The following is a 25,234-nucleotide window of genomic DNA, read 5'->3' as shown; positions in this document are numbered from 1 at the left end:
GAGTCCTTTTTGCTTTTGCATGGTGCCGTAGATATATATTTAAGGGACCATCCTATCTTGTGTCTTGACATTTTCATTCCCGGAGAAATTTTGATCTTGCTTATACTTTGGTTAAAGTTTTAGAAAATAGAATATAAAGAACAAAACGTCACTTCCAATCCTTTGAAAAACGAAACAAGGGTGACGAGAGAAATAGAAGATTGATTAAGTGAACGTTTATATCTACATCTATATCAGTATATACACACAGAGACAAGAATTTTATCAGGTAAAATTTAAACTCTCACTACTACTATAATAAGAAATAATAAGAATTATAAGAGTAAATTAATATACATATTAATAAATACGTGATTGATGTCCAGATTAAGGTAAAATTAGTGATCACAACTATTTGAAAAAGTCATTTACACGTAACAAGACTCAGGTTTGTTGTTAAAGAAGTTTATTTGATCAATATATATATGGTTTTATATTTCAAATATATTTTTCAACAGAAAAGTTAACATACGGGCTATTCAATTTTATTTAATGATGAAAAATTTTAAAAATTATTTAAAGAGATTAAATAATCACGTTAAAAGATATCATGATGATTCAATATATCTTTCTAACTTTTTCATATATATACATTATTAAGAACCGTACATCAGGAGATTATTACATCATGTCCCATTTTCCATCCTCGTTTTATTAAATATTAGACAAAAAAGTAAAACTTGTTTTTCCCATGTCGTGTGAAACACATGTTTATCAAGTGATAAGATGTTTAATATATTACAGCTCATAGTTGCAAGTAAAGCAAAATTAAGCAGAAATTGTTGTGTGTAAATTATGTATACAAATTAATTATATTTCTCCAAGAACTGTACAATTTCTTGTTCCCCAACTCCAACTTTCCATATATTTGTTTCATTGTGTTCTACTTTTCATTCTTCCATCTTTCGATTAATTAGTGTGTAAAAAACAAAGTTTTATACTTATCATTAGAATTCGTGAAAGATGACTTGGATTAATTGATATATCTTTTAGCATACTCCAGTTAAAATAGTTGTCAAGTAAGAGAAAAGTTATAGCCAGTTAAAAAGGAGATATATTCCTTTATTGAATCATCATCATGTTTTGAAGAAGCAAAAAAGAATATTTCATTCTAAGCTGATCTTATTTGAATTGGTTTTCTGATATTAAAAAACCAAAACGAATTTTGAGTTGCAGAAACACAAACCTTGAATAACCAAAATGGAACTGTAAATTATAATGTTACTGATATTACTTGCATTCAAACACAAACCAGTTATTTATCAGTGTCTTGCCCTAATAGTTTAATGTTTCTTCTTTCTCTCTCTCAGAATTGCTATTGAACTCGTTGTCAATTTTTTCTGTCACGTTCCTTAACATTTGCTTTCTTCACTTAAAATATTAAGCCAATCATATTAGACAGTTTAAAGTATAGAAGGCACTGTTCAGAGACAAAAAGGGACTTTTGACTTATAATTTGTATAATTTATATAGAAGTTATGTTTAAGACGTCTAACATAAAACACGTTCATTACATCATTACGCAAAACAAAAAAAAAATGTGAATGAAACCAATCAGAATATCTATGATTCATTGAGTGATTTTTCAGTTTGGAGTTCAGAACAACAGTATTCACACATAATTGTAAAGTGTAAACACAACAATGACAAAAAGGGAATGCATAAACAAATTTACGAAGAAAAACTTGAGTTCTCTTATTCTGAACCTCAGTAAAATTACAAGAAATAAGGTTAAAACATGTTGGGAGAGAGAGAGAGAGAGAGAGAGATGATAAAGTTCCAAACTGAGAATGGTTGCAAGATTCCATTGGTCGTGTTGTTGGTTCATAGCCATTTGCTGTCTTTCTCTTACATATGTTGTCCCTGTTTTCCACTTCCTTTTCTTGTGTTTGCCGCTACCTAAGCACAGTGAACACAGTAAAACATGTTTTCTGTCCACGGTAACAACCCAAATATATCTAGGTCTGGTTTTTCTTGTCTTGCAGTTACCTTATTCTTCAAAGTGGAGATTCATATTTAAATTAAACATGAGTTTGAACTAACATTTGTGTCTTATGTTTTTTAATTTAATCGTATTTCTGGGTGTGTGTTCGTGTCATATCTGTATCGTGTCCGTGTCCGTATCTACGAAGAGAATGAGTAAAAAAGGTGGTTAATAAAGCAAAGGGGGTTGGAAAAATGAAGGGGAAAGCATGATTGTGGTGAGATATGGAATCTTCTGAAAGAATCTAAGTTAGGGGGACAAAGGTGGTTTCAATCATGGAATGATTGTAGCATACCTACCCGTTTGCCTTTTTCTTCTTCTCTCTGGATGAGCATGAATTTGCAAATTGCAATAGAAAAAGAACAACACTCAGAAAGTTCCTTTCTCTTGTTCATCACAGTCGGCACCGCGTTTCTTCAATAATTTGAAGGTCCCATAACCATGGAAGTGGACTCGTTGCTCCATTCTGACACAAAGGGTGGGCCTTCTTTTTCACTCTAATCAATTTTTTTCATGGCTCAGAATCTTACAAAGTGTTCTTTCTTATGGCCCAACACTCCTCGCCATCATTTCATTTTATTAATCTCGGACCCTTTTTCTTCGCAGGAATTCAGCAACAAAGTCAGGCCAGAAAATTATAAAATTAAAGCCTGCGTTTTTCACTCTTCTAACCTACCCCTTTTTCCCCTCATTTTCTTCTCTTATTATGCTTCTTCACTTACCTTTTCCATTGCACAACTCTTATGACAAGACAATTATGTTCTTTTCAGATTCCTTATTAGTTTATATTAATTTGTATTCTATTGGAGATGTGAATCTGCACCTCGTGATCACCCATGTCCATAAAGTAAGCAGCATGTGTCCCATTTTGCATTTTACACCCATTCATCCATCTTATCAATCAAAACTGAAAATTTAACCATTCTCCTTTCAATGTTTAGTGATCACAGATTTTATTCATTTGCCTTTTGAAAAACTCAGATCTTGGAGTGAAACTTGGTTAAGATCCTCAACAATTGATTCAGTTTTAATATATGAAGAAGAGAAAAAAAAAATCGAATTAACGGTGAAATTACGAATTACATGGAGTGCAGTTGTTATTCTAAATTCCAGCAGATCCATTTTCAGACAAAGTGAAAGTGATGCAACTGCTCCCTGCACCCCCACCAATTTCTTCCTGCACTCCGTTCTCTTCAAAGTGATGTACACATCAATTCTTGGGCATGGAGTGGGTCTAAAGCCCAGATTATCAAACTACTGATCTACTACCACTTGATGATAGGTTGGGTTGGGCTGAAATATTTCCCATTTTATTAAAAATAAATAATTTTTTTTTTATAAATTTGCAGCCTTTGCACTTTGTTTCCGATAATTATTCTTCTAATTCTGATTCTGAATAAAATAAATAAATTGTAAATTGTTTTCTGTTTATCGTTTGTTGATATTCGTTAAGGGATGACTTGTTCGTTAAACGACTCGTCAGTGATTAAGTAAAGCTGATATTCTGTATTCTTATTTTATATTTTTTTCTCCCAAAAAATTGATATTTTGTTTTTTATCCTCGATAAATCCTTTCTCATTTTAGTCTCCTAAAAAGTATTGCTATTTTCGTCCATGTTATTTATTGACGTTTTTTAAATGATAAATTATTTTTTTAGTGGCTGAAGAGAAGTGATATATGTATGCAAAGAATGATGTTCCATTTTATTAAAGTTGTCATTTTTTTTTTCTTTCATATGTCCTACTTGTTGGTGAAACTAAAAGGAAGAATTCCAACAAGAAATTATACCTTTTAATTTTCATCTTTTTGGATTTCACCTTTAAATTAGGGAACCTAAAAGAAATAGGAATACAAATTCTAATTAAAATGAAATGGTATTGATTCTATCACATTGAATAATTTTTTTCTTTAAAAAAAATGCACATGTCCTCATACTGAACCTCTTACATACTAACTTAATGAATCATCCCCCCTTAAGAGATGTCAATAAACAATAAAAACTAAAACAGAATAAAAAAAATTGACAGCAGACAAGAATAAGAAAAAATAATTGAGAATCAATGTAAAAAGCTATTGACACCAAAACAGGGGGAAAAATATCGTATCATTCCTGCTTAACGAAGTATCACTTAACAAATATAAACAAACTGAAAGACCAAACTAAAAATATTTTTTATTAAAAGCAAGAAGAAGAAAAAAAAAAAAAACAGTTCGAGCAAACAACATAACCTTTCCAACAAACATTCAATGAAATGTAATAATTTGTGAAGTAATAAAATTAGGATATAATTCAGTAATTATGCGATGATTAGATCGCGGCGAGAGGAATTTAAATATCACATCATAGATTCGAATCTTGTTGTGAGAACTAAACCAAAAATAGTAATGGTGGTTAGTTCGGCTTCAACAATTTTGGACCAAGTTGTTCGTTAATTGGTTTTGCGAGAAATGGTCCAAACAAAAAAAAAAATGTGTAGTTTTTTCGTTGTTTTTTTTTCTCCGAGTTTGTATTTGTAATTTTTTGTCATTTTGTACTTTGAAATTACCTTGAATTGTTGAATGCAGCGGACATTAATTTCCATGACGCCTCTGTCGGTGTTACAATGCATTAGGGAGTCCAGCCTGCCACCAAACCTCACTGCTTTCACGTTTCACTTATTGCTATCAACGCCATAGATAAAGCTTGTTCACAACAAATGAAGAAGCTATATTCTTTTTCAAAAACAATCACAGATGTTTGAACGTGTTACATTTTCTAAAGACCGCGATAGTGCAAACTAACTTTTAAGTGTATTTTCATCAGACAAAATTTTAACTATCTTCAAACAAAAACAATCGGAAAATTACAGCTGCTTCAGTGTTTTTGCTCGCAATGGATGTTACAAACAGACGAACGGGCATTTTTCTAAAATATGCCCAAGAAATTACAAGAAGCATTTGCTTCAAAATCAGAAAGAACTTAGTGACCAAAGGAACTGAAACAATGAAGAGGGAAACAAAAGTGTAAAAAGAAAAAAAATAGTACAGGTGGAAATCCACTATTGAATTGGTGTGACTACCGCTTCTGCTCCATCTTTGCTTTGATTAAGAAAAAAAAGAATCATCATAAATCTCAAATTTACACAATCATACTAAATTTATTGTCCATCAAGAACCACGGTAGAAACCCAATCAGAACATGCCACTTGAATATCAGATTCAATATGAGGAGAAAGAAATAGCGGAGTCACTGCAACCTGTTCATGCAGATCACATGCAAATAATCAATCAGAACGAGGGAAATCGGTCGGCCCCGAAGATACCAGCATAGTGGCATGCACCGATAAGGGAAATGAGTACACTAAATAAAAGAAACTAATATTAACTGAAAAGGCAATAATTCATTGCTCCAACTTACATATCCATTTTCAAGTGCTCTGTAATCAAGATCTTCGTCTCCTTCTTCCTGCTCCTTGTCCAAAAACTGAAGATACAAGAAGAGTATAGCTAAGTTCTCTTCTACGAAAAATTAAAAATATTCAATTGGAATACATATATCCATAAATATAAACAAATGCAAAGGAAATTAGAAACCCGAATCATGTCACCAAACTGCAGGCGGTGTCACAAGAAATATGTAGTGGATGAACCCGTGATTAAAATAAACCTATTAAAACTACACGCCACAGAAAAACGTTCTTTTTATGATAATCTCCTCGGCATATTGTTATCTTCAAAATCATAATCATGACACAAACGTATTAGCTAAAATATAAACAGGATTTTTGCAGGGTGACAGAAAAAACTGTAATAAGAGTTGCTTATTCCTCATATTTACCTCTAGTCTGAAGTACTTCTTCACCTTGTTGGGATCAGATTTTCCTGCAGCTCCAGTTGATTCAATAATCTCCAAATTCTTCTTTTGCGTGGCCAATCGACGAGCTGCGCCCTGAGGTTGATAAAAGAGCAAGATTGGAGAACCATCGCTATTTGAATAGAAGCATTAAAATCACTTTGGACTACTGAGAACATAAAGGCATGATATGATAAGTATGTAGGACACCTACAGCAGCAGAGGCATCTCGACCAAGCTGTGCAAACTGAAGACCAAGGCCACCTTGATTGGCCATGAAATGACCGGTTGGATAGCGGCTACTGGAAACCGCTAGCCAGTTCAGAGTGGATCTCCGCATACTTTGCTTGGTCAATTTGAAGCCCTATCAAAAGAATGATTAAATTACATCCATGTAAGCAAAAAGAAAGACATAAGTATGTAACATTTCAAATCATTAGAATCTAATCAGCCAGGAATGTTATCATGCACACTAAACTTTGCACAACATACCCGCATTTGCATAACGGAGCAAAACATTCAAAAAAATTGATCAATAATACATAATAAATTTTGCTTACCTTGTTATTCAAAGGAGATGTTGGAATTTCTATATTCAAAAAACAGCTTTTGGGAAAAGTTCCCTTTTCAACATCCTTAATAGCCGCATTTACTAATGGTAAACAGACTGATACAGCATCCTTGAAATCGTTTTCTTGGCTTTCGTCCTTCTTCCTACAACCAGACACAATATCAATTCATAATGCCCAGTACAAAAGCACCAAATGTACAGAATCATGAAATTACCAATTTAACGATATCGATAACGCCGATACACCCCATAACAACGCCTCCCTGGCTCCAGCAACAACCCCCGAATATAACCTGGGAATTTTTATTGCACGAGATAAACACGGGTTAATACATAAAGACTTTAAAGTTCCTAGATCGTGTACAGACTTAGATCTACATGTTCATCTCTAACCATCAAATGAAACAACATACATGTGATGACCAGAGTTCGATCCCCGGTTAATCCCACTGACAACCTGAAAATTAAAACCACATTATCATCGACAAATCCTGAGTCCTTCATTATGAGAACAATGAATCACGCGCACAACTGATAATTTCCAGCGACACTAACCAGCGTAGGCTTTGACCACGAAAACAACGCTCCAGATAACGCCAGCGAAACACAATCCGCGGGAGTTCCTGAATTATATAAACAATTCAATTCCATCAAGCGTATAACTGCATCGATATGATTATCATTACTACTCCAAACAAGAAAGCTGCACTTAGACAATACCAGAAATCTCAAAACCGGTGGCGCCACTAACTTTGGCAGAAGCGGCTTCAACGGTTTCTCGGAGGGTTACGGAGTGTCCCGAAGCCGATTTGTCCCTACGCAACGGTTTGACAAAGTACAAAATTACAAAGAGAGAAGCGGAAAACGTGGTAGAAAAGTGCATTCAATTTACGTTACAGACTCACGATTGAGGAACGCAGACGTGGACATTGTAGAGGCCTTGTTGAACGAGAGCCTGAACGAGGTGCGTGAGGCCAGGCGAATCGACGCCATCGCTGTTGGTGACCAACACAGTAGGCTTTGACTCGTCGAATTCAACAGGCTCCACGGTCTCCGTGGATTTTTCCTCCTCCGCATTGGCGTTCGAATTGGATTCGCCTTTGCGGCTGAGAAGCACCTCTTGAAGATTCGAAACAAGTCCCGGTGGCATCATCTTGCAACGACGTCGTTGCGAACGGATTCGGTCGCAGAGAGAAAGAAGATTGAAAAAGAAAAACCCTAACGAGAAGAAGAAGAAGAAGAAAGAAAAGAGGAGGAGAAAAAGGTGGAGCAACAAAGCGCTGAAAATGAAGAAAGAAAAGTGAGTGAAATTGGAATGATAAGTGATGAATGATATATTAGACCGCTTCAAACGCCCTTTAAAATAAGAGGGTAATGAAACAGCTTCCTAAATTTTTCAATTTTAATTTCAATTATAGATGTGGAGATCTGATTAGTTATTTATGTCTTTCCTTTTTTTTTGTTTTTGTTTTTTTCGTGGATAAATTCAAAATGGAATAATTACATTCACAAAAAATCAACTTCATGATGTCAATCTTCCACTTTAATAATGCAAACTTGTTTGGATAAATGTTATGTTTTGTTTAAGGACTGAATCAATCAAAAACTTTTATATTTGTGGTTGAAAATTAAATATAAATTATTCGAGAAATTTCAGAATCTAGAATTATAGTGAATATTTCGTTTGTTTTTTATTTGATTAATGAATCTATTAAAGTTAACAAAAGCTTGCCCTGTTTTTTAATTGCTTTTTATTGAAAAAACGCGTTTGTAACTTTCAACAACAAAAAAAAAAAGTTTTGAAAGAGTGGGAATCTTGATTGAAGTAATGAAATTAATTTGGGAAAGTCCACAACTACAAGCTACTGCTCCGGGTAACAGACTTTACAAGCTTTCAATGCGTCACACTTTTTCTTTGGAATGATCCCAAATGGCTCATGCCACTTCAAAGTTTTGAATAGTGGGGGCAATGAGGCAAAAAGATGACAATTTTAAAATTATATCAAAATAATATACAACTAGATAAGTTTTTTTACATTCACTCAAGTTTGAGAAAAGAAGAAAAACTTATTTAAAAATTATAATTATACATTATTTGTTAGGTTTACAAAGAATGAGGTTTCATTGAGATAATCAATAAGACCTTAGCTCAATTACATAAATTATTGACACCACTCTCAACCCAAAACCTTAAAACAATAGGTTTATGGGTCTTTATCCTTATACAGTGCTCTACTTTCTCATTTCTAGCTTCAACCACATTGGTACACTTCCCCTCCAGCGGAAACATTCCCAATTACGAGTATTTTTTTTTGTCTTTTCTGTATCGTCATTCTTCTTAACAGGACACGCTTACATAAAATCTTTGCAAAAAAGACTTTCGATACAAGAACTATATTACACTCACACTCATCTGAGTCGAAGTTTTTTTTTAACCATCAATTTTGATACCATTTTTTAGATTTATCGAGGGGTTTCACTTATTTAAAAATTATAATTATACATGATTTTGTTTCAATATTCAAATCTATAACTTAACTAATAAATTATATTTATCTCAACCTCAATTATGTCTCTTTTACCTTGAGCACTGCATGTCCTATATTATAGGAGAAAAAGAGTATTAGAATTATAAATGTAAATTTAAGTTGACACAAATTTAAATGGAAAGGTTGAATAACGTAGCAGGTCTAGATACATGTAATCCACTAAAATGCAAAATCATGTTTTATTAATAAGAATTTAGCGTCTATGTCGTGTAGCCAACAATCAGTATAATGACACGAAGATGCAACCAATTTTTTTAATTAGTGCTTATCCGATCTGAATCTGAATATCTTAATTATTATTTTTTTGTGGTGCTTAAAACTTTGTTTACCAAACATAATTAAATCCAATTGCTCAGAGAATAATAAATATTCTTCATGGTATTCTTTGGACGTGTAGATCATGTTAGATTGCCAGAATAAAAAATATGTTTAAACAACACTTTGAAAACATGTTAATAATAATTAAATCTTTGATAGGGTTTATTTCTTTAGAAATGTTATTAAAATAAATAAATTTATGTTTTTTTAATCTTCTTATTTAATAATTTTTTTCTAAACACATCCTTATATACTTATCCAACGAGTTTTTTTTTTTTAATTATTTATTTCATTAACACTTAATTTCAAATTTAAACAAGAGTATCAATTTCTGGAGAGATTCGCCCACGATATGTGCAGAGTTTAAGGGTCTTTCTTCCTGTACCCTCCTTTTTTTCTTCCTGCACCCCATAAATGTTGTAATTCCCAAACTACTCCTATTAAAAAATAAATGTTTTGTAATACATTGTACTACAAGCCTATTATGTACTAATTTTTTTATCAACTTTTAAGATTGGAATATAAAGTTGGTTTAGTAAGAAAAATAAAGAGAAAGGGAGATAAAAGAAAAAAAAAAAAAAAACTAGCCTATTTATAACTTATATTTGTGGATAAAACCTTTTAATTGCATGATTTAACAAATATTTGTCTTTTAATTGCAGTCATGTGCTGTCTAGATAATCAAATTAAGAATTTCTAAACCCTAAATCCGACATTAAACTTCTCACAAAAATGTTACCGTTTTTACGTGAACTTTTACTACCCAGATATGTGATTTTGTGTTGGTGAATTTTACTCAATGATATTTTCTTATTCACTAATTTTTTATTAAGTTAAAAAAACTTGATATACCACATAAAATTTCTTCGAAATTTAATTTCCTCAAATTAAAAAACTCATTAAGAAACCACCATTAAGAATCCTCTTACAGCTAATATGACAGATTTTTAATACTCTGACACTATCGTTAATATGACAGAGTAAAAGATAACAAAACAGTACGATGAATTTATTATAATGGTCACAGAAAAAATTTTCTAACAGTAAGCAAAATCACCTACCTATCATCAATTTATCAAATAGTCCTAAAGATCTTGATACTGGTAGGTAACTGGTGTGACATATTGTAATTCCAAGATGCAGTAATAATATACTAAAGCCAAGTTTACTTTAGCTTTCAACACCAATGCAAAAACTTAGTGACACATAAACCAGAGAGCCAAAGCTAAAACTTGTTACATTGAAGCAAGAATTACCAAGTTAAATAATACTTACATAAAAGGACAATTAAACATGTTACAGAGATAATTTAAGCACTGTCACATGGTGCTGTCTGCAGTGCAGTGCAGTGCCCCATGTCTGAGCTATCCCTGACCCTTTCTTTTCCTAGCTCTACTTCTCAAAGCAGACACACGGGCCATGTTCTCAGTCTCCTGGAATTAAAAAAAAAAAAAAACCAACTCAGTTTCCGAAAAGAGACATTTGAGAAACAACAAACAATGGCATGGATCATAATAACTCACCCTTGTTACGATCATATGTTTCAGCCCAGCAACTAGCTCAAACAAATACTCATAAGCAGCCTTGTGTGGCTCCTGCAAAAGGAACCTTTACTTTAGTTTAGCCCTAACCATGTGATCAGAGTCTAGATTTTCTACTGGATTTTTTGGTGTTGTCCTATGCTAAGAATTATGTTTGAAGACCATTCATGTTTGAAGACAGAAATAACACAGAAAAATTCAGCAGAGAATCCAAATTCGTGTTAACACACATATTGTTGGTATATCATAAATGACACACTCTACCTGTATGTTTGGAGGCAGGGGTAACCCTTCCACCAATGATGATGCCCTTGGAACCTCCACAACTTGAGTACCACCTGATCCATCAGGAAGCTCGACACTCCAACATGGGGCATTGTATATACCTAATGCCCCAAAGTCAAACTCGGGTCTCATCCCTTCTGGATAAAATCTTTCAGAAGCAGAAAGGGTAGAGGTTGAAGCCTGTGCATTCATGTCAGCACAGAAGTAAGCTGATTCAGTGTTTCTACCTCTAGCCAGCAATATGACATAATGATTATGAGAAAATGTTTCGGCATCTCAAGTCTTGACACATGAAATAGTTATAGAGACACATAATAAATGGAGCTTCAAGTGATAAAAATTAGCATGGTTGGCTGCACATGTTTACTTCCCATATATTTTCTTAACTCCAACACCAGAATACTACTTATCCATATTGACACAAAAGAACTTAATTCAGGCTGATAAGGGCACAGACACATAAAATTCACATTCAATTTCAATCTCACCTTTCAAACACAAAGGTTTAGTAGGTAAGCATTCTAACTCACGTGGGAAGAATCCATTTTATCCAGTGATACAAGAAAATACAAAGTATTATAAATAATACCACTTTAAATGTCAACAAACCTGAGACTAAATAATTGAATAAATGACTCTTGCTAACACAATGTACAATTTAGAACATAAAGCTTGATAATAACTGCCCAAAGGAAAAATTATGTGAAATATGTGAAGCACAACATTGTCTACATCTATTAGAATTTCCATTGTTCTTACATGCAATTATACTCATTCATCTTATAGTTATCACATGAAAAGGAAAGCCGAGGAGCACTTCTTGGAAAATCTATTTGCTAACATACACTTTGAGAAGAGTCTAGTTTACTCGAATCAATGTTATTAGCACCAAAATCAACATAGGGATCCACCTGAGAAGCAAGAAATAAAAAAGTCAGTAAATAAGAAAAACACTTCAATAATTTTCTGATCTATAATTAGCATGAAATGAATATATTCTAAGCAGAAAAACATTTAAAGTAACAATCCTCACATAAATTAAATTATTTTAGTGTATAAATTCTGCTTATAACCACAATTTTCCAGATTGATTACTTAGATTTTGTTTTTTAAATCTTCTCCAAATTCAATACAAATCTCATTTTCTTGAGGCTATCCCCACTTTGTATTTGATTCACTATCCCTCAGTAGAAAAGAAAACAAGTCATTCAGATTCTGTACCATTGGTCTTTCTGTCCCTTTGAACGAGTGAAAGGAAGGACTAGCAAAATCAGGTGACTTCAATACGGCATATGCCCCCTTATTGTTACATCTCCTTTTACCAAACTGCAGCATAAAATAGCTTTTAGGAGATATAATGTTTAGGATGCTGCGGATTTCATAGGGTTAGAACTGTCTGAAAGTGTTAAAATCACTGTCTGTATAACAATTCTTGTTTGCAGAGTTACTAGTGAAATCAGAAATGTACACCACATGTCACTAAACTCCAACATCAGTAATGATATCTCATACATTAACTAAACTATCAGACGTAAAAAACAAAATATATCACTAAAATTCAACTTAATAAATTAATTACAAAACATAATGTTAGTCCCGTGCTTGCAACGAGCAGAATAAATAGATTTAAATCCAACATAACAAACCTATGAATTAAATAATTTACCAACTTCTAAAACCAATACTTCCATTCTCCGAGATATGTCAAAATATACTAATAGAAAATATACAGAGATTTGAGAAGTTGAAACAACACAAATCATAGTGATTTAAATGACCTTTGTTAAAGTCATGGTGTTTGGAACATTATTTAGATAACAATTATATATAGGTATAGTCGTAAATGAAAATTAAAACCAGTAATAAATTAATAATATTGATAAAAAATGCTACTTGTGTATGCAAATTCAAACCTTTGGATAGTCTGGAGCACTAAAAAGTGTACAAAGTTTTCCCGATTCTCCATCATGATCTATGCTGTATCCTCTCAGCATATCCCCAAGATCATCATCTTTACCAGCTCTTGAATCAGGTTCGTCATGTGATCTGATAATCAGCTATGCAGAAAAAATAATATTTACTAAGAGTAATATTATTTAGTAATAAGACAAATAATAGTTTACACTGATTCCTTTTTACAAATCTAAGCATGCAATGCAATCCATTTTGTGCTATGACAGGTATCATTGATGACAATATGTTATAATAGTTCCAAAAATATAACACTAAGCTCAAGCGTGGTATTTTAGTGATTGCATTCCCGATAATTAAAGTCGAAAAAATCACGATATAAACAGGATCATTACTCCCTGGTATAAGGCAATTCTTGAAAACAAAAATGAGGAACTAGCACACCAAATGTGTACAAATAAAAAAAAAAACATGAATAATTCAATTTCCTTGCTGGAACAAATGATTATAATGTTTTTATTCAGTTAACAAATAAATTTCCTGAACATAGGAATATAAAAAAAATAAGAAAAGAAGGCAGACTATGCTTAAACAGAGTAAGTAAAAGAGAAAAGTGGTGTTTTACATCAAACAACAAAGAAAATAAGCATTCAGTATTATAGTCAAATTATCATTTTGAATGTTATTACCTTTAAATTGTGGTTCTTTAGAAATGCCTCAGTGCAATCAGGACCCCACCATAAACCTAACTTTTGACCTGTACTATCCCTCAGACCATACCTGTTTGATGGTCTTGACCAGAGAACGTCACTCAACAATATGTTAGGACCTTCATAAGGACAATCTACACAGGATCTTTTAACTTTATATAACTCAGCTAAAGAGCCAAGATCCACTCTATGTGCTTTATTCCGTTTTAGTCTCTGTGAAGGGGCTGCATGTATGCTACGGAAAAGTCCTCCATGAGTAGTATAAACACAGTTGGCAATAACTGAAGCTAATGGAAGCTCCTTGAAACACTCTAGGAATTTATTGTAGACATCATCACCTTGATCACCATATTTGGCCCACACCTCCTTCTTAAAACCATATCTCGCAGTGCAATATCTCGATTCATGATTTCCGCGAAGTAGAAATACTCTGTGAGGCATCAATACCTGAATATGCAATAACAGCCTTTACATACTAATAAATACTCAGTGTGTAATATATACGTAAGTATTCTATTTGCCCATCATAACAGTTATTAGGACATACAAATATTTCTAAACAATATCTTCTGGGACCTTTTTTCTCCTCCTGGTGGAATACACCAAGGCAACAACCGCCAACAAAATCATGAAGGATCTCAGCATATAATAAGTTTTGCAGCCATCACCTTACCTTCCAAGCCAGTAAGACCAAAAATACTTCAATTCCCCAAGCTCCTTTATCTACATAATTTCCATTGAAAACGTAAATCTGGTTCTCAGAGGGCACTCCTTCATGCTTGAAAAGAAACATTAAATCATGAATCTGCCCGTGAATATCGCCAACTACAATTACTCTTGAATCTTCTCCTTGGCAATTGATCTCCACACAGTTTGGTTCTTTACACAAAATACTGCAAGCAGCACCTGTCAATTTGTCCACCAAAAGGGTGGGCACAACATGACAGAATTCAGATGGCAGCATCTTCTGTGAAGCATGCTCAAGGATGACCATCACATCCTGAACCCACTCTATGGTGACGCAATCATTAGGCGGCCACATAAGAAATTGCTCAAAGCATGGTAACAAAGATTCCTGTATTTCATCCATCCCATTATCAAACCTTAAAACGTGTTCTACATCCAGCATCTCATCTTCGTTAGTCATGCTCTGTGCCCCGTCTATTAGGGCATCCCCATTGCAAATCTTTGCTGATTCAACCACCGGACTATCTTGCATTCCTTCATCCACAAAGCCAACCTGTAAAACTGATCAATGTACCTTAAACAGAAATCTTAAGTCCAGACAAAAATGAAACAAATTAAAACATAAGAAAACAGCAAGCAGAATTAACCCCTTAACCCCTTACTTCTTCGGCAAGCAAGTTAGGCCTAGCTATTGCAACTTGAGGTTGTTTATCAATAACCCCATGAGCAATTTCTTTCATCCTCGTCACTAAATGCATCCTTTGGTCATCCAAACCTTCAAAAGAGATCCTACTTAATATCTGAATGATATCCCTGGATGCACACACCTGCAAACTGCATCAAGTCAGTCAAGAGAGAGACAAACATCAACATTGACATAGTCCATGACGAATTAACTCTCAAACTCAAAGGTATCATTGTGAACCATTTTCTCAATGCTGTAGCGCAGGGCAGTGATGACATCACTCCTAGTCACCTGCAAATATCATCCAATTTATGAGGGTAATGTTCAGCAGGACAAAGATAAACGTGTAAAAGAACACACTTGTAATAGCAGCCGCTAAATTTCTCATTGTAGTACCTTTCTATCTCGGTCATCAACAACCCCACGTGCTATTTCTCTCATCATCACTAAAGAATGCACTTGCTGGTCATCCAAGTTTGCCAGAGACATTGAATTTATTCCTTCCAAAATCTTCTGACACCCACTCTTAATTCTCTCTTTCTGGTGGTCCATGATAAGAGCCGGCAATCTCGAAGAGAGAACTACATTAACTGACACATGTAACGAAGACAATACCCCAGATGAATATTTTCACTCAAACCAACGCGAAGATAGTTAGACAATAGAAAGGTGAGAACTTTAAAAGTTCAATGAAGACCAAATATGAGGAATGAAGTGGTAAATCAGGTTAAGCATAACCTCACTCCTGGTAGAACCTTTCTTCCTTCACTTTAGCAGGTACTTCTGCTTTTGTTCTATAACAAATGTTCTTCAAATTGAAAATTTGAATGCCCCCGATTTGGGTATCGCAGCGAGCGGAACTTCAAAGTCTTCTCCTTTATCCTGGGCAAGCGATGTACGTTCCCCCAAAGAAAGAAAATTAGGGTTTGCTTCTGGTGATTCACTGATTCTAATGCTTATGGATCAATGGAAATTGATAATGCAACAAAAAAAAAGGCAGAAGTTATATTATTAATTATTATTTGTGATAAATGTTTCTTTCCAATTCTATTTTATCTTTGTAATTGGGATATATTTGTGATCAAATGATACTTAAGTAATATCAATTTATTTGTGTGAACAATTCTTAATAATGTATTTATGTAATTTGTTAAATGCTTTTAAGTTTTAATCCCTTTGTACTCCAACTGTCACGCACTACAAAAGAATTTTTCTCAACATTTTTTTATAATACATCCATAAACATTAATATATTTTGATGACTCTCTTCTCTTCCATTTCACATGACCATATTAATGCATTGAGTTCAATGTTTTTTAGTTTATATAAATCTCACTATTGTTCACATTAGTTTTAAGAGATGTTAATTTTGGTTCTTATAAATTGTAAGACATTTTAAAATGGATTTAATTATATTATTATTTAGTGATAACATAAATGTAAAATGATGGATGATATATTATTTAAAAGTGATGATTGCTATAACATAATATATCTTTTTATATACATTACTCATGAACAATGAGTGATGAAAACTAAATTTTGTAAGGACTTAAAACATACTTGAAAAACTAGAGTTGTTTTTGTTAAACATTATTCATAATAAGTTTCTATACATTTACTTAAATATTGAAAAATATATGTTTTTTTATTTATGTAAATACTAAGAAGATGACAATATGTTTGGGAAATATTTTTTACATGTATGTTAGAGGAATGAAGTTGGTCCCTTTTATTATACTTGCTATTAAAAATTATTATATTAACTTGGGATAGGCTGAGTAAAACTAATATTTTTTTTTCTATCACATAATAAAATGAGCAAATTATTTATAAAATAAATTAACATATTTTGACAATTATAATATTTATAAAATAATAATTTAATGCGATCTTGTTGTGTAGCTTATGTTTCGATATTAGTTAGATTTCATAGTTTTTATGTAAATGAAAATTTAAATGCAAACATTTTTATATGTTGAATTAGCAAGAAAATTTAATGCGATCTGGAATGCTGAATTAAATCCAATCTCGTGTATAATAGTAATAGACAAAAAAAATTACATGGAGGTGTAATTAAAATTAAGAAGGTGCAGAAAAAAACTTCCTTATTATAACCCATTTGTTTCTATGAGTTAGCCCAATAGTGAATTCCAGTTTTTCATGTATTATTATCAGATGATTCTGAATAATCTACGAATTTGTAATTATTAATAAAAAGAATTTTTTTCATAACCCCTTAACAATCATGGTAATCATATTTTTTTACTATACGTAATTTATTATCAATTTTATTTTTATTAATACAAATTATTTAATTATTTATCTTTTTTAAGTTTGCAAATGCCTTTTAACATTCAATTGATTATTCAGAATAAAAATATATATTTGTATTAATATTGTAAAAAAACGAGTGAAATCATTCCCTAATCCACTCTTGGTTCTCCCCAGAGGGAAATTAAAAACCTAATTAAGATACGTTCAACATGAACACAAACTAGGTTTATTAGGGTTTGATTGTGTATTTAGTAATGGTGAATGATTGAATTCAACAGGTACAATAACATATTTGATCACTGTTGCAGGTGCCACCGAGTAAACCTTCTCCGATCTTGCATAGATAGTCACACTGTTGGCTCCCAACTGGTTCAATGCATCCTTCTGGGAACAGAACACTTCGTCTCTCACATTTTTCACCCTCCACCACCATCATTTCTTCTGCAACAAAACCCTAATCAGATCCATATTCAGTAACAGACTTTCAATTTTTTTCTCTTAAAACAAATAAAGACTCATCATGTCTCGTTCTCAAAAGTAAATAAATAAAGAAACTTTAAAATAAAAAATATAGTTTTTTCACTATATTCAATATTTTTTGTATAACTAAAGTTCTTAGAAAAATAAAAACGATGAAAATAGTTCAAGTGAGTTAAAAGTCACACATTGGATATAACAGACAAAATTAAATACTATATAAAAATAAAAACTCATAATACCATTTTCTTCAAATTTTGGGGTAAAATTGGTGTCAAATGTCTTTTATGTATAATACTAATGTCATATATATATATAATGACTACAATCCTATAACTCATATGAAAAATATATATAATTTATCAGTAATATCAGAGTTGATGGTTCACCGCATAACCATAACCAAAAAGGATTATCATACACCTGAAGGGAAATATATTATACCATATGAGAAAAATAAATACTCATAATACCATTGCCTCAAGATTTTGGAGTAAAAGTGGTGTTAAATATCTTATATATACAAGACTAATATCATATAATCATATGAAACTACAATCTCTCAATATCTATAAACATAACTCATAATATATATATATATATATATATATATATATATATATATATATATATATATATATATAAACCCAACAAAAACAATGGAACATAACATCACATAACATCATTCTATAGACGTACGAGAAACTAAGAGAACAATAATGAAGCATAACCCAAAACGTGTCTTCCTCTTCATTGACCTTGTTATTCTTTGTCCCCTGAAATCGTTTAATTGACTTTGTCTCAAAGTGATGATCAATCCCAACGCAAACGCAACTTTCTATTTATAAACCTACTGTTGGATGAGTATTCCCTACGATTTCGATTGTGTTTTTTTTTAATGATATCACAAAGCAATACGTTATTTAAGGGTGGAGATTGAACATTCAAGTTTTAAAAATTATTTTTTAAAGTAGATTAATTAGTCCGTGTATATGTTTGATTTTAATATTTAGAAATAGCTTTTTACCACCATAAAACTGAGAAAGTGAACAAATTATATATTTTAGAAACATTTCAACATCAATTCGTCGATTTGAAATTACGAGAAAAATTAAATTTAACGAGAAGTTCAGAAACTAAAACATATTTTTTCCTTTTTCTAAGTCATGATTTGTTTTTTATTATTGTCATATTAAAGTAAAGAAAGCCATGATCTTAGATAGTGAGGCTTTTGAGTAGGTTTTAATTTTTTTCCTTTTAGTTTTTAATAATTTGCTTTATGCGTTTGATATGTATCAAGCAATAGGGGAACATTTATAAAATATAAAGGAAAGGACACACCAAAGTTTCATGATGTGTAAAAAAAGGTAATTGAAAAAAGAAAATAAATAAATAGACGTTTTAGTAAAATGAGCATTGATAGGAAATTTCTTACATTTAAGTAAGAGACATTTATTTTTAAACACAAAACTTTTGTAGAGTAAAATTTGAGAAGCTTCTAATTTTGAAATAGAAATCGGATAAAAACATAAAAAAGGAAAAAAAAATACTTAAAATGAGGAAAGAAATATGTTGGACAATGTTGATAGAGATTGAAGGATCAAAATCTCAAAAAAAAATAAAATCCATCTACTAATTTTCTTTATTTCCTTATATTTTTGAAAATTCATTTACTAAAAAAATCCATTTATTTTACATGTTTTTACCACTTGTTGGGAAAATTTTGAATTTTTTTGAATTGTTATCTTGTACTAATTAGATATTTTAATGTTTAAATTCTTTTTTATTTTGTGTCTTTTTCATTTTGTATGTCGTTTTCATCTATGCTTGTTATAAAACTATGACTAACGATTTTAAAATTGCTTTAGATTTTTATCGAGTCTAACATTTTCTTTAAGTTGACGTGCCTTTAAATTTACAAAACAAAAAATAAATTAATAATAAACTATTTTTAAATTAATTACATGTTAACGTTATTTTTACTAAATTTAAATGAAAATTCATATAGCATAAAAGATTTTGTACTAAAATTATATATTTTTTATTGTGTAAAAACTAAAGTTAAATATGTTTTAACTTCTAAATTTTAATACGAAATTGTAATTTGTTTGTATCCAAAATTTTGACATATTTTGATTCCTAATTTAAAAAAAAATTTCATTGGATAGTCTTCTTTATCTGATGTTTTCTTAATATATCTTTATGACCGATACTTAAATTAAAATGTGTCAAATTGTGTAAACAATTCAAACTATAATTTCATGTTTTATAATACATTAATATTCATTCATTTTAAAAGTTTAAAGATCAAATTATATTAAAATTTCAGATAAAAATAAATTCTAATTTTGTGTTAAGATTTAGGAATTAAAATATATTTAACCCTAAAAATTACGTAGAACAATTCTCCTTAAAAACAGATTATTTACAAGAAAAAAAAAAACTATATTAAAGAAAAGTAGCGATATATAAGTGTGAAAGGAAAATTAGCAATGGAAAACCAATTTATAAATTCTGCCGGCCTTCTTTTTTATTTTGCCGCCTCGGTTAGATGTTTAATTATTCTCATTATGTTTACGCGGTTAAGATAAAAATATAGTTATATTAAAGTAATACAAAAATTACCCTGTTAATAGAATGGGTTATGTATAAAATAAAACTGATCGAGGTCCAAAAGCCAAAAGTGTTTCTGAGCTTTTGGGGATAGGAAGAGTTAAAATAAAACTGTTTATTGGTTTTGTTTATTTGTTTAGTACGTCATAATCATTTTAATGTATTTAATCAAAAAATGTTAAAAATTTATTGATATTTTTAAGTTGAGTCAACAAATCAAATTTATAGGTTGAATTTACGGGTTGAAATTATAGGTTGTGAATAGAAATTGTGATTTATAAATCGAATTGATTTATGGATTTTATGAGTTTAGTTCCAAAATTGAATTTTCGTATTTAGTTTACGGTTTGAGTGTACGAGTCTAGTGATGTGTTTATGATTCAGATTTGTTAGAGACAAATTTTCCAATAATATGATTTTTTTTTTACAATAACTTGAGTTTAAATTTTATATATTCTGGATAATATTATATATGATTGTTTAATTAAAAGTTAATTCCAATATCATGTTTAAAATAGTTAATGTAAAGTTAATGACTTTGTCACGTGTATAAATAGTGAACAACGCATAAATTGACATAGTTCAAATAACAAATTTTCCTTTACATCACCGCCATAAAATTTGAAGAAGTACGTAAAAAGACCAAAAATAAAGTTTACCTAATCCATCTAAGCGGAACATTAATTCAAACTAAAGTTTACCTAATATATCTAGAATTTATTTTTGTATTTGCAAATTTTGTGTTATTCTCTATTTTTTTTAATTGACTTATAGAAAAATGCGCATAATTTATAATTAAATATTTAAATAATTTGTTTAAGTTTTAAATGTTATGTTTAATTTTACAAAATAATTACTTTATCATTAATTATTTTAATTTTAATTCATACTTCTTTTTTATTGAATTTTGATTAAATATATTTTAATAATTTATTATATTAATTAATTAATTTAATTTTTCTATACATAAATCAAATAAAGTACAATTTTTTTACTGTTTCTTGCAAGTGACACAATTACACTTTTCATTTTTTTTTTCTTTCACTCTTTATCAAGTCCGTTTTTCGTCCAAATGGAACATAAAAATACACATCATTACTAGTATTTATGATGAACATACAAAATTTCATATAATTAATATTTATTTTGTTTTTTACCTTCTTATGTTGCTGTTATCATTAATATTTTGATTAAAATACTCCCTTGGTCTATGTTTTTGTTAAAAAATCTCAAATAGGTTCTAAGATTTTTTTTTTTGAAATTTGTAAGAAGACACTGTATTGATATACTAATAATAAATTTTGTTATTGTTAAGAAGTGGGTTAAAACTTGACTCAATCCAGCAAAACTATAATTGTAATTCATCTCAAATGAATAGTCTGTTAACGATACGATAGCAAGTGGAACAAAATGTCAAATAAATCTCGTTAGGATATGTTTTAATCTGACTATGATACCATGTAAATAAGTGAAGTTTAAGTATAACTAAACTCTACAAAACAAACTTGTAAAATGAGATTTACACATAAGTTATATATTATAAAATTGTGTTATCTCTGTATGTGAGACTTTCGACCATTGTAAGAACTATGTGATAAAATTATTCTCTCTTTTTTTCTTTAATGTTGAAATGAAAAACTCTACTAGTTTGGGTAAATTTGAAAAGCATAAAATGATCTAAAACACAAGTAAAATACTAATAAGTTGGTACAAAATTGTATTTGTAACTCATTTACTATTAGTGGTATGTTAATGGTTTGACAGTGAATGTGGATGGAATAAAATGTCTAATTAATCTGGTTAAAATATGTTTTAACCTGATAATGATATCATGTAAAGAAATAAAGTTTGAATCAAACTCAATTTCACATATTTATAAGGTGAGATTTGCACTCCCGTTATATACTATGAAATTGTATTATTTTTAGTCGATATAAGACTTCAAACCATTATAAAAATTATGTGATAAAATTATTATTTTTTCTTTAATATTGAAATGAAAAACTCTATTAGTTTCGGTAAATTTCAAAACGCTAAATTGATCTAAAATGCAAGTAAAATACTAATAAGTTGGAACATAATAGATACACGGAATGCATGAATGGTTGGTTTTTGTTGGCAATAAAGGTCAAAGTTGGTGTCGGAATGTTTAAAGCACGATCACATGGTAATGTGATGGAGTTGAGAATTTTGTGTGTTTTTGAGACCATTTATTTGGCATAACAATTTGGTTGATGAATAGATTTAGTAGATGAATCTTCAACCACATAATCCCATGACCATAATTAATGTACTGCATGTTCTCTCCTGCACTGCCACCACGTACCAATCACTAAACATTTATAATTTGCTAGTCAAATTCCAATCTAAATTAATATATTTTTATTTTTATATAATATTTTTGAATTTTATGTTTATAAGAAAGATTTAATTTTGTATATTTTAATTTTATTTCAAATTTTTTGAAATTATATTATTAGATCGTCCATCTAATTTTAAATAAGAGTTTGAAATTTTATTACAATTTTGTTTCTCAAAGTCATTCAGAGAATAAGATATATTTAAATTGTTTTCAAATTCAGTTTGTTTTTAATGTTCAAATTTCAATTTGATTTAATAATATTGTTAAAGCAATTAAAATATTTTTTTAAAGTCATAATTTCATTATAATTTCATCTTTGAAACAGGTTTTAAAAAATTTTAAAAAGGTTAAATATGTGTTTGGCTTACAAATTTGAGTAAAATTTGGAATTAGTTATTGAAAACCTTGAACCAATTTAGTTCATTGTCTTTAAATGTGTGGATTTAATCATTTAAATCAAATTTTGTAAGTTTATTTTATGTTTCAAACACATTTAATTATAATATTTTAGTTTGTTTACAATGTTTGACTCATGTTCCCTTTTACCGGCTAACATTGAAGCAAACACGAGTCAAACAGAGTAAATCAACTAAAATATTATAATTAAATGTGTTTGAAACGTCAAATAAACTTAATAAAATTTGATTAAAAAAACTAAATTCATGCATTTACAGAATTTAGAAACTAAATTGATTCAAGATTACAAAAATAGACTAATTTCAATTTTTACTAAAAGTCAGACAACCAAAAACATATTCAACCTTAAAAAAAAATATAATTAAACTATCCTTAATTATAAATCATAAAAGATATAAGATTTATGAACACTAGAACACTTTTTCTTTTATGTATATTATTAAAACAAATTTATTTGAACAAAATCCAATTAGTTATTATTTAAAGCTTACTAGTATGAGTGAGTATTTCTTTTTATTGGTTTGTTTGATTAGCTAATTAAATTGATTGTAAAAGGGATAGTTGACTTGAAAGAAGAAAAGTCAACATTTGAAAAATCATATGTACAGAGAGACTTTTACATTAAAATGAGTGAAAGTTGATGATGAAGACAAAATTGTAAAAGGTTGATAAAGTGAATGCCTAAAAAATTGTGTAAGAGTGTTATTTAAAGGCAAGTGGGTTGAGATCTGAACGAGTGTAGTCTTTGAGCAAACTTTAACATTGAATTTTAAGTGACTTTTTTCGAAGCAAGGTTTTATCACATTTTTAGAAGAGAATGGAAATAAAAAAGTTTAAAAATTGTTTCTGATTAAATTTTATACAAAGAAATTATAAATGCCTTTATTACAAACCAGAGAGAATTCAGGTGTTAATGTGTTTGTGTATCTAATTTTCTAATATCTACAGTATATTAAATTGTGAGTTGTATATTATATCCACGTTTTTAAATATATATATATATATATATATATAATGTATTATATTGTGAGTTGCTAATATTTATAATTTATCTATAATATATTATGTTATGAGAGATAGTCTTTGTGTTTTTGTATTTTTTAAATATCTACAATATATTAATATATAATTCATACAAAATTTAAAGAAGTATCAATAAAAATGATAAATATTAAGAATATAAATATTCCGACTCATCATATAATATGTTATAGATATTTTAAAAATGACAAATATTAAGAATTGTATTTAGGTGTAAATAAATATTAAGAATTGTATATATGTATAGATAATGATGATAAATTCTTTTGCAGAACTTAATTACAATTAATAAGTGAAGAAAATGGTAAATTAAAATATAATTTTAAAACTATTTTTATAAAAAAATATTTCAGTGGCTAATTTATTATTAAGAATAAGATGTCATGTTCAAAGTAATATAGAATATCTAGATGAAATAAAAACATTAAGAATAGTAAAAAATATTTAGTCGTAGAAACTACAAATATAATGAAGAAAAAAAAATAATAAAAGTGAAATGTGTGACTGTTTTATTATAAAATTTTTAAAATAACAGTTATAATTACTCTTAAAATTTTAGTTAATAATACTTATATTATAAAAAGTAAAATAGAAATATGAATTATGTATTCGAAAAGGAGAAAAAATTCTCTTTATACATACTAGTTTAAACATAGACATTATATTACAGATATGTTTACATTTTCAAAATATTTGTACTGTATTATAATAAGTTAATAAAATATGTGAATTGATTAAGTTAAGCTACACGAAAATATATTGAGTAGTAAGAAGTTGTATAGGAAAGAAAACAAAGATGAAAGAAACATGTTATAATTTTATACAAAATATCTCAAAATAAAAATATTTCAAATCAGTTATTACTTCTAAAAAATTAGTTAACAATTATATTTTTAAAAATATCAATTAATAATTATATTATTAAAAATCAAAT

At 29.8% G+C, this 25,234-nt stretch overlaps 2 protein-coding genes and 1 long non-coding RNA gene across 7 annotated transcripts; 1 reads left to right on the top strand and 2 right to left on the bottom strand.

The window, feature by feature from the left end:
* Positions 1-2,255: 2,255 nt before the first annotated feature.
* LOC146886547 (uncharacterized) lies at positions 2,256-3,452 on the top strand. Its single transcript, XR_014994982.1, has 2 exons — positions 2,256-2,501; positions 2,630-3,452. It is a non-coding gene; the product is annotated as an uncharacterized LOC146886547 (long non-coding RNA).
* A 1,361-nt stretch (positions 3,453-4,813) lies between these two features.
* On the bottom strand, positions 4,814-7,791 carry LOC114183311 (uncharacterized). Of its 2 annotated transcripts, none has more exons than XM_028070285.2 (10): positions 7,333-7,791; positions 7,148-7,242; positions 6,983-7,050; positions 6,841-6,884; positions 6,643-6,720; positions 6,417-6,570; positions 6,071-6,220; positions 5,842-5,952; positions 5,422-5,487; positions 4,814-5,260 (listed from the first exon to the last, which is right to left on the bottom strand). In XM_028070285.2, the coding sequence occupies exons 1-10, from the start codon at positions 7,578-7,580 to the stop codon at positions 5,162-5,164; spliced, it is 1,113 nt and encodes a 370-aa protein (XP_027926086.1). In that variant the 5' UTR covers positions 7,581-7,791; the 3' UTR covers positions 4,814-5,161. The 2 variants fall into 2 exon arrangements, with proteins under 2 accessions (XP_027926086.1, XP_085529200.1); XM_085673074.1 differs by having other exon boundaries at positions 7,329-7,460.
* A 2,604-nt stretch (positions 7,792-10,395) lies between these two features.
* On the bottom strand, positions 10,396-16,090 carry LOC114185171 (serine/threonine-protein phosphatase 7-like). Of its 4 annotated transcripts, XM_028072738.2 has the most exons (12): positions 15,852-16,087; positions 15,510-15,703; positions 15,354-15,404; positions 15,091-15,255; positions 14,415-14,981; positions 13,721-14,188; positions 13,034-13,177; positions 12,342-12,446; positions 11,966-12,031; positions 11,100-11,300; positions 10,818-10,889; positions 10,396-10,727 (listed from the first exon to the last, which is right to left on the bottom strand). In XM_028072738.2, exons 2-12 carry the CDS (start codon positions 15,663-15,665, stop codon positions 10,659-10,661), a joined length of 2,064 nt encoding a protein of 687 aa, XP_027928539.1. In that variant the 5' UTR covers positions 15,666-15,703; positions 15,852-16,087; the 3' UTR covers positions 10,396-10,658. The 4 variants fall into 4 exon arrangements, 3 of the variants coding, with proteins under 3 accessions (XP_027928539.1, XP_027928540.1, XP_027928541.1); XM_028072739.2 differs by lacking the exon at positions 15,852-16,087 and having other exon boundaries at positions 15,091-15,262; XR_003604756.2 differs by lacking the exon at positions 10,396-10,727 and having other exon boundaries at positions 10,812-10,889; positions 11,880-12,031; positions 15,852-16,090.
* Between the last annotated feature and the right edge of the window lie 9,144 nt (positions 16,091-25,234).

The sequence above is a fragment of the Vigna unguiculata genome, chromosome 5 (genome assembly GCF_037176805.1).
Source record: "Vigna unguiculata cultivar grain cowpea cultivar isolate G323 ecotype 2 chromosome 5, ASM3717680v1, whole genome shotgun sequence".
Classification (NCBI taxonomy): domain Eukaryota; kingdom Viridiplantae; phylum Streptophyta; class Magnoliopsida; order Fabales; family Fabaceae; genus Vigna; species Vigna unguiculata.
The sequence above is the reverse complement of the archived record's forward strand: the minus strand, read 5'-3'. Positions and strand labels throughout refer to the sequence as shown.

Excerpts from the sequence above, each read along its gene's own strand:
- LOC114183311 (XM_028070285.2), bottom strand. The coding sequence starts at position 7,580 with ATGATGCCACCGGGACTTGTTTCGAATCTTCAAGAGGTGCTTCTCAGC. Across the intron at positions 6,221-6,416 it reads CATCTCCTTTGAATAACAAG|GGCTTCAAATTGACCAAGCA; the intron begins GTAAGCAAAATT and ends TTCTTTTGATAG. Across the intron at positions 5,488-5,841 it reads AGAAGTACTTCAGACTAGAG|TTTTTGGACAAGGAGCAGGA; the intron begins GTAAATATGAGG and ends TTGTATCTTCAG.
- LOC114185171 (XM_028072738.2), bottom strand. The coding sequence starts at position 15,665 with ATGGACCACCAGAAAGAGAGAATTAAGAGTGGGTGTCAGAAGATTTTG. Across the intron at positions 13,178-13,720 it reads TAAAGAACCACAATTTAAAG|CTGATTATCAGATCACATGA; the intron begins GTAATAACATTC and ends TTTTCTGCATAG. Across the intron at positions 12,447-13,033 it reads GTGCTCCAGACTATCCAAAG|TTTGGTAAAAGGAGATGTAA; the intron begins GTTTGAATTTGC and ends TTTATGCTGCAG.